This window comes from Lissotriton helveticus, chromosome 2_1, assembly GCF_964261635.1.
Source record: "Lissotriton helveticus chromosome 2_1, aLisHel1.1, whole genome shotgun sequence".
Taxonomy (NCBI): Eukaryota; Metazoa; Chordata; class Amphibia; order Caudata; family Salamandridae; genus Lissotriton; species Lissotriton helveticus.
The window spans coordinates 1,048,174,245-1,048,183,764 of NC_136059.1; the positions used below are offsets into that span (position 1 = coordinate 1,048,174,245).

At 46.9% G+C, this 9,520-nt stretch overlaps 1 protein-coding gene across 4 annotated transcripts in view; it reads right to left on the bottom strand.

The window, feature by feature from the left end:
- The window catches only part of LOC144818434 (transducin-like enhancer protein 4), a 283,390-nt gene extending 274,610 nt beyond the window's left edge, over nt 1-8,780 (bottom strand). For 3 of the 4 annotated variants that reach the window (XM_078675852.1, XM_078675851.1, XM_078675850.1), the window contains exons 1-4: nt 8,367-8,779; nt 7,206-7,303; nt 5,391-5,454; nt 5,027-5,071 (exon numbers count right to left, since the gene is read on the bottom strand). In XM_078675852.1, the coding sequence (XP_078531978.1) occupies nt 5,027-5,071; nt 5,391-5,454; nt 7,206-7,303; nt 8,367-8,411 (252 nt within the window). In that variant the 5' untranslated portion in view covers nt 8,412-8,779. Of the gene's footprint in view, nt 1-5,026; nt 5,072-5,390; nt 5,455-7,205; nt 7,304-8,366 lie in introns of all 4 variants that reach the window. The other variant, XM_078675849.1, reaches the window with a different exon arrangement.
- Nucleotides 8,781-9,520: the final 740 nt, after the last annotated feature.

Here is a 9,520-nt window from a genome sequence, read left to right on the forward strand (position 1 = left end):
TTATGAGGTAGTGGTCAAGCTGCACACTTGACAGCTGCCCCCTCAAAACATGTTTGACTTGGGACTGGTCAAACTCCAATAAAGTGCTTAAAAAAAATATGTGAAAGAGAAGACTGGAGGGAGAAGACAGATATACCCTGTGAAAACTAATTTATTTTTTTTAAAACAGCATGTCATACCCAACTTAACCGTTTCTAAGACGATTATTTATTGACATTTGGAAGTCTGTTGACGCTGTCTTGCAGGGGGGAAGGGGGGGGGGGGGGGTCGAACATGTAATCTTCCAACTACCACAAATTTAAATGGCGCCAGTTCAAGGCCATGCTTTCGACATGGGCATGTTTAGCACAGACGACGACAACTGTTCTGCTCGTCCCAACTCTCCATGCTTTCACAGTTCTGAGATGAACCATTAATGCCTTTATTTGGGGTCCTCAAGTTGACCTTTGTGTATCCTCTACTGGAATGGCGGCTTCTTTTCTAACCTATTAGCAACAGTAAGCGAAGACGAGACGCAACCCACTCACCACCATTACACCTTCAAGCAAGCTATTCTGCAAGAGTGTGTATCCTTTGAATGCTTGCTTGTGGAAGCAGCCAATGGGCTTGGGTTTCTTAAACACAAAGGAAAAATCAAATGGAGGCGCTGATGCACTAGGATGCACAACCGCCAGATCTGCGCAACCCTACCCAATTGCTTTCAACAAAAAAAAACTCAATTCTCATCACTCCCATCAGCAATCTAGTTCGAAATGGAAATCCAATCCGCCTAGTTTAACAATAGGGGAAACCTTTACTTTTTATACTAAAATATAGGCAGATCCCATACACAAATCCAACATAACCCCCCCCCCAACAGCACAAGCATCAGCACAGTTAATCAAACCATTCTAAAACACAACTCAATAAAACGTAAGCAGGGACACAGCTTCAGCCATGACACAGATACAAAAACCCACAAGCCAGCATGGAACAGCTGTCTCCCATGTGCAGGGAGATGCATGCTGGGAGTTTGGGGGGGGGGGAGGCGGCGGGAGGGCAGGGAGCGCTAGGTGAGGATGTCATGCATTACTTCTTGTCTGCAATAAATCTTTCCCAAAGCCCCACCGCACTTCCGCTTCTCTCTAAAATAGCTCGCTAAAAAGACCCAACCTAATTAAAAACCGCTTCCTCTGCAGCAGTGGCCTTGATTTCACTTATTTACACATTAACTCCGGGCCCGGCCTGGCCAATCCGCTGGGCCACCCGAGCCACGCAGGGCCTTTTATCTGCCCTGGACAGCATTTTCTGCAGCAGATGAAGTAGACGCCCATTGATTTGCTGTCTAGCATGGTAAATTAATAGCAACAAATTGCTGAGGGCCCCATCCCGGCGCTCCACCATGCTCCAGCAGCTTTGCTTTATTCGCTCCATGATGGGCAGCAGCCAGGCCTCTTCAAGTCAATTTCTTCTTAACGACCTGCAATACTCTGCCGCGCGGTGAAAATAGAGCTGTTCCTTGCACGGCAGAAATCAATATCCTATTGCCCTTAGAAAATGCTAAACAAGCAGTATTGGCAATCCACTTGGTGCTGGAGGGGGATCAGATATAATGCGGATCCATACGGCCTCCCTCCTCGGAGTTATTACAGTTTGCTAAAAGGTTCCTAATGCCATTTATCATCATTCACCATCGACTGCTGCAGCCACGGCTGGCCCATCAGCGAGCCAAGCCCTCTCATTTCTATTCAATTAATATTTCAGCAGCACTCACAAGGGCTTGTTGCCCAAGTCCAGCAGTAAAATTTACATCACTGAGGAGGCTGCATTCCCTTTTTTTAAGCAAGAAGATTACAGGGATTGCACACACACCATCAAACAGGTCCAGGCTTTGCCAAAACACAAAGAACCAACAGACACACGAGGTTCACTGTATACAAAACATACAGCTTTAGTGAAAAAACCTGTAGGCCAGCAAACAAGGTCACGGCATCAAAGTGTTCAAACCAATGCCTGCTTCCATTGCTCCTTCTTGTAGCTAGCGGACTCTTCGGTGCACAGTATAGTATCACGTTTACTATTCGCGAGTACGCGGGGGTTCAGGATCCAGTTGGGCCAGATGAGGAGGTCCAACACTGAAACTGCACTCGATTGCATTAATAATTGCATATAGCGTGTCGCTGTCTGTGATCTTAATTGTCAGGAGGAGCTCTTCCCCGTGACAAAGCATTCATATGCGATTAAAAACATAAAAATAAGCAACCTAAGGCACACACGTGGCTATGGGCAGCATTTATTGGATGGACCACTGCAAGATAATGGGATGGTGAGTGCATGTGGATAAGGTCACCAGCAGGCAACCCTCGTTCACATGCACCATTCTTTTATTTTCCATCAAAAGACGGATTCAGTTTATACCTTTCATTCCATCAATAGCATCAGCACAAATCCTATTTACAGTCATGATTTTAGTCTGCGCACCAAAACGTCACACAGTCCAATAATGAAAACGCCAACGCAGCGCAGCCCAAAACCAAACACCTCAAGTCATTATTCATAAACCTCGGCTCCGTCTACGTCAATTCTCAACACTGCAAGCCCACTAGACAGCAGCACAGAGTTCTTCAGAAACCAAAACCAGTTGAGAAAAATAAATAGTTATATAAAACATCCTAATGCTATTTACTCGGTTACTAAAATTTAAATTAATTATGTTCTCAAACATAATTGTAAAAAATTGGCAACATTATGCAAGCTTAATTAAGACGAAATCCAATTTACCAAATGTGCTTTAATTGGTACTAATTACATTAGCGTTCCTTTCAGAATGAAAAATTCCCTGAAGGTTTCATTTTAACAGTCCTCTATCAAAATCAGCAAGGGATGACTGATTAGAAGCATCTACACATGGAGCGGGAGGGAATCGGATCAGGCACCCAAATATTTGATGCCTGAAAACCCACGGAAGAATGTCGGCTTTGCACTTATCCCTTTGTATGCTCGGCAAATCACAGATCCCAGGCGTAATCATAGTCTACATGCTCTGATCCAAAGAAAAACACAACAAAATGTATGCGGAGTGGTATAGAACAGCTAAGAAAAGGGGCACGGTGAGCAGGACCACTCTAAGCGGGGGAACATCCAGCTCTTGAGGTAGCTGCGACCGTACACAAATTTGCCCCACACCATTTTCAGCCTAGCCCCATGCAGAATGCAAGAGCGTCCTCTCTCCCAGCCCTAGGGCTTACTACAAGGGCATCTTGGGGGAAGCATCTGGAAAGGGAAGCTAGAAGGGACCGAGGCTGGCTGCCTGCACAAGCAAATGAAGACAGATAGACATGCTTCTGTGCTCCGGGGGGAGGAAGGCGTAATGATCAGAGGAACGGACTGCACTGCCACAAGCAGGCTGCATACAGGGCAGCCAATCTCCAAGTGGTGATGCCAGGCTTTCTGGGTCTGTAGGTGACCACCTGTGGTAGAACACTAGATCGGTGCACTAGATAAATCGCTATTATTGGAGAGGCAGAGGGAGCAAACTGTGAAGCCTGGTTACCTCACCACGAAAAGACAACCAAAACGAATGCACACTATTATAGGATGTCAATCGCATACTAGACTTTGAAAAGGGACTACACCTTGACCGAAGACAAGTGCAAAACAGCACTGGACACAGACCCATCAAGCCCTTCTCATTTCCATGTGCGGATGACAAACTCAAACAAAATACTAATACCAACAGCTGTGTAAAACTAGGCCTTCATTTTGTTTGGGCCGCCGTGAATTGATGATGTCCATCAACATTTATTTGTTGTTAACATGAGAAACTTATTTACATTACAAATTTGAGCAAAATTGAAAGTAATGGAAACTGATATTCTAATTAACTATGATTCTCCTTAATCCAGCAATCTCATCATAATTAGGCACTTCCCATTAGTAGGAATGCTGCCATCAGTATAACTGCATGAAGGATTTGAACAGAAATATTCTAATCAAAAACCCATTTGCACCAAAAGCGCAGGCTAAATTCCCTGGTTGCCAATCAAAGCTCTTGAAAACAAAATCCAAGTTAATGGCTCATTGGTTTCTATATGAGATAATATTTCATTTTGCTAATGTTTGGGTTAAAAAGTCAATTCGGAAAACACCACTGGTACACTAGAAGGCATTCACTATACATGTCTGTTTTCACACTGAACAAAAACAATATTCTTTCTTTTTTACATTATAGCAACACAGCTCGATGTTAAAAATAAAATACTACAAATGCAAGGTAGCCAAAAAAATAATGTGATGTTAGACCTAACATAAAACATGATTGCTTTAAAATGCAACTCGAAATGCATGAAGAAAAAGAATATACAATACTAGTGACTGGCAACTTTAATTGAGACACAGCCCTGATGAAAACTGGTAGAAACAATCTACAGATTTGCAAATGTAAGTCACAGCCACCTGCTCATTTACTCATCTAATTGACAACTCCCATCAAGCAACACTTCAAAGAACTTAAAAAGTCAACAAAGAACCGTGGTTTGTTTTTGAAATTCCGAATATAATCTACCAGCATGCATTTAAAGTTTTACAACAAAAAACATCCCTCCTGCAAGTCCACCTTCTTCCCTCGCTAGTGTTTAACATCAAAGAGTTTTATGTCGCCCTTGAGAAGTGTTCAGAAACAACAAGCTAGGGAAAGGAATGCCATGTTCCCACTGCTCCACAAAACACAATATTTTATATCACAATACTACCGGGCACACAATTCATTTACTTTCATGTGGACTTTTTTTGTTAGTCTGCAGTCTTCTTTAGGAAGAGTGAGTGGGCTGAAATGGCAGGAATAGATGTGAACACTTTCATAACAAGTGGGCACTGAAAGCATGCTGCAAAGTCAACAAGGGTCTTTCAATCATGAGGTCTGTTCTACAAAAAACTGCTCACTTGTGAGAATGCAGGTACACAAAGCACAAAAGAAATACAGTAAAGAGCGGATGGTTTAAATAAATAAAGAATCGACAACAAAAGAAGTACTTGAAAATATTCTTACCTGTTTGTGCATCTCTATATTCAAGCCGTAGGACATCTCATAATACTGTAGAAGACAAAATAAACAGATTCTTGTAAAATATTATTTCAGAAAAGGTTCCATGTGTTTGTTTTATTGTTTTAAACGTTTGTGCTTTTTGTTGTTAAACTATACTATCCCACAATCAGACTAAACAATAATAAATGAATGTTTGAAAAATAGTCAGAATCTTTGATCCAACCTTAAAAATAAAAAAATAAAAAGATGATTAACTGGATTCTGAAAAGGCCAGTCTCACCCTTATATAAATCAGCCATTTAGGCAGAAGACTCAACTAAGAGCATTACAGGGAGCAACAAGCACAGTCGAAGGGCAGTTTTCTTACCATAACATAGTGTCGCTGCATCTCAGTCTTCTCGCTGGCCAGCTTCTCGCACTCCAGTTTTAAACTGTTAAAACACAAGGCAGTAGAAGTTACAGATGCAGTTAACAGACTTTCAACTGCAAAGATGAAGCACGAGATATGGTCTGGAAAACATCCAAAGCCAACATCCTAACAGACCTAAAAGTTAGCTCAAAGAAAACTGGTCCATCTAGTGCAGATGCATTAATCCACTTGTTACACACCAAATCACTCACAAATGTTCTTGAAGAAACCTTTAATAAACATATTTATTGTAAAATCCACAGACATGGTTGTCAACAAACGGCTGCACGACCCCTAAATAGAGGCAGTCAACACGCAAGGGCATGAAGCTTAAATATTGTCCGTCCTGGTTCCCCCCTTTTGTTATATACATGAAGCTTAAACCACTGATATAAAGCCATTTGAATGCCAACCAGGTAGCACTGATGGGATGGGGGGGGGGGGGGGGGAGTTGATGTTCCAGTCAGATGAAAGGGTAACATGGTGGCGACTCTTCCTTCGATGAGTAAGTGGACATAAGGGCTCAGATCAAAGAGCGAAAAGGTGGATCTTCGGTCCTTGTGCGGTTCATGCGGGTGGCAGAGTTGGTTTCCAGGATGCGCAATGAAGTCCAGCACACTTGTCGATACTCTACTGGGCAAATGTTCAAAAAGTCATGGACCAGTCAAAAACAACCGAAGCCACATCTAACCGGTCCTGGTTATTCAAATGCACTTCATTCCCATGAGGACAAAGGCTCCTTTTGGGGGGAGTTTCTCTATACCTTTCACCTTCAAAGGTAGGCACGGTTGTGCTTCCGGGTGTGGCTTTCCTGGGGGTCACACTGTGTACTTCAGTGGTGAGGGGTCAGGGAAGTGTAACCAGGAGCCATCCGTGAACAAAGCCGTTAAAGAGAGAGGTCAAGTACCACCACATAGTAAGACGGCGCCATTTCCATTCACCTGAGATCACAAGCCGTCCTCCAGCACACTCGATGGCGACAGGGAGGAGGTCACTAGATATGAGGGGCAACAGGAGGAGACAAACGAGCGCTGTCAGGCAGAAGAGCCATGGGCGGGCACAGCGCTTGTGAGGGAAGAAGAGTCAGGCAGCACTATGCTCTGTGGGAGGGGGCTGTGGGTTCTATGGGGAGGAGCCTATGCGCTACGTTCGGGGAAACAGAAGGCAAGGGTAATTTACCCCCTAGCAGCAAGTAACATCAGGAACCCAAAGCCAAGGGTTATATATTTTTTTTAAAGCGTGACACTGGCCAGACAAAAAAAAAATGATTTCCAGGAATGTATAGACGGCATAACAAGCAACCAAATACTGTATGTATCTTGTTTACTTTGTCCTTCCACTGGGTATCAATGACGTCTCAAAATTCATATAATTTGAGTGAGCAACAAAGCTCTGGCAATAAATACTTCTGCATCAACCCCTGCCAATAATTGCACTACACTCTGGCCTTACAAGAGAGTGGGTGTGCACATTGTCACAGTAATAGGAAGTCACCAAGCGTGTCCTCATCACCTCTCACACACAAAGGAAACCAAAGGAGCACTGAGCACAGTCAATGACACCCCGCCTACCCTGCGGGGTAATCACCACCCCGCCCCATGGCTTCCTTTCCTCAGTACACACACCGTCTGCCCCCGCCCGCCTGGCGGCAACAGCAGGCCGCAAACGCCTCGTAAAGAAAACACAAACAAGGCGAGGGAAGGAAAACAATGGCAGATTAAAGAGCGAGAGCAGAGCAAACAGGCCGGATCAGCCCGAGTCACCAGGCCTCACCTGTGGTACTGCGCCTGCAGGAACTGAAACTCCTCCTTGATGCGGTCACAAGACTCCGAGATGGTGAACTTGAAGGGCTGGGCGGGTTGGTGGGGAGCCTAGGGGAGAGAAGAGTGGGTTAGACATATCAAGGAGGGGGTCAGAGCTCCTGACAGGAGAGAAAGGGGAGAAGAGGGCATGACTTTAGAGAAGAAACTCGGATACGGTGTGGCTATGAAGAGAGTGAAAGGGTCAGAAGGGAGCGAAGAGGGAATGTGTGAGGTAAGTGGGGACTGAGGGGACATGGCGCAAAAGAGGCATGGCTCAAAAGGGGGAGCAAAAGAGGGCATGGCTCAAAAGGGGGAGCAAAAGAGGGCATGGCTCAAAAGAGGGCATGGCTCAAAAGGGGGAGCAAAAGAGGCATGGCTCAAAAGGGGGAGCAAAAGAGGCATGGCTCAAAAGGGGGAGCAAAAGAGGCATGGCTCAAAAGGGGGAGCAAAAGAGGCATGGCTTAAAAGGGGGAGCAAAAGAGGCATGGCTTAAAAGGGGGGCAAAAGAGGCATGGCTTAAAAGGGGGGCAAAAGAGGCATGGCTTAAAAGGGGGAGCAAAAGAGGCATGGCTTAAAAGGGGGAGCAAAAGAGGCATGGCTTAAAAGGGGGAACACAATTTGACACGGCTCAGAGAGAAAAAAAAGGGCATGTCTCAGAGAAAGGGGCGAAGAGGGCATCATGGCTCAGAGGTGAGAAGGGAAGGCAGGGGTCGGTGGGGGTCGCCTAGAGAAAATGTCATTTAAGTCTGAGAGAGGGCACTGCCCTGAGAGAAGGGACGAGGGCAAGGCTCTGACACTGTTGGAAGAAAGAGAACTGATGGGGAGGAGTGGGGAGGGTTTAAAAGGGGTGAGAGCATGGCTCTGAGGGGATAACACGAAGAGGGGGAAGTGGGCACATAAGAGGAGCGCGCGGACATGGCTCTGTGAGCTGGGTCGAGAGCTATAAGGGTCACAACTGTCATGCCATCCTGTGGCTCTAGTCTGAGCGGATCTGGGGAAGGGGGTTCGTGAAGGACAGTTGTCTTTCAGCAGAGGAGGAATATAGTTTGTAGGCTATGAAGCAGAATACGCGAAAGGCTTCAATTTAGCTGGGGTTCTTGTCTGTGGCTCTGCAGAAGGTTTCTGGACTCACCGGGTGACGGGACTGGGGGTACATCTTGCTCAGGTCTCGGATCATTCACGCCGCCGGAGTGGGGGTCCCTGGGTGCTGTGTGTGGCAGCTGTGCCCGTGCGGATCGATCCCGCATGCCAGGCGGGAGGGAGTCAGGGGAGTGTGATCCGGTTCCCTCTGCTCCGGGAAAGCTGCGCGGACACAATAACGACACACAAAAAAGATCCTCTTGTTCGGTGCTGCTCGCGCTGCCACCCAGGAACACTAGACAGCTCCGACCCTTGCTGTTTGTCCTGCCCGGGGTACGCCAACTCCCACTGCACCGAGCGACCGACCCAACCACCGCTCCCGATCCGCCTCTGTGCCGGAGCTCCTCAGCCGCGCGAAGACTCATTCACATTGTGATACAGCACCACACAACCAGGGAACTCAGCTGCGCTCTCTTCTTGGGAGATGTAGTCCACCTGAAAGGATTTGCTGTTGAGCATCAGTATACAGTGAACTACAGCCCCCAGGGGGCACCGCGTGCCACCACCGGACCCTCCCTTTCCCAACGTCCCACTTCTGCACCCGACCAGTCCAATGGCAACAGACGGGACGTTAATTGCCGTTCTGTATTCACTGTTTCTCACCAATAGCGCGCGGGCCAAGTGTGGAAAGGGTGGAGTCTAGTTACAATCAGGCCCCCACGTGGGGACAATACCGCCCCCTCCCCACTTCTACAAGGGATCGTAGCCTATCAGCGTGTTGGAAGACCGTGCGAATCGGTGACGTCTGTGGCTCCGGGGCGTCAGAACAGAGGAAACATTTGTTCGGCTGTCAGTCAAAGTAACGTGGGTGCCCTCCGACGCCGACGCCCGCGCTGCTGCTGCTGGTTATCTGGAGATGCGCGGCCTCGGCTCTGTGTGGCAAGGGGAGGCGGGGAGCGGGCATTCATGGCTCTGCACTCCACACCGATAACAGCTTCCTCCATTTTACAAGCACCGCGGCGGGCTGCGTGCGGCGCGGATTCATAACATGGGGATATCCCCACCCTGCCCCAAACCCTTTCTATACCGCTGTCACAGGAGAGCCTCGGCCTCCCGAAGGCCCTGCTGTGGTGCATACACCTGTTCCATCCCCTCATAAACATATGGTCTGCTCATTTGCGTAATGTGTAATTCGGTTGTGTTATG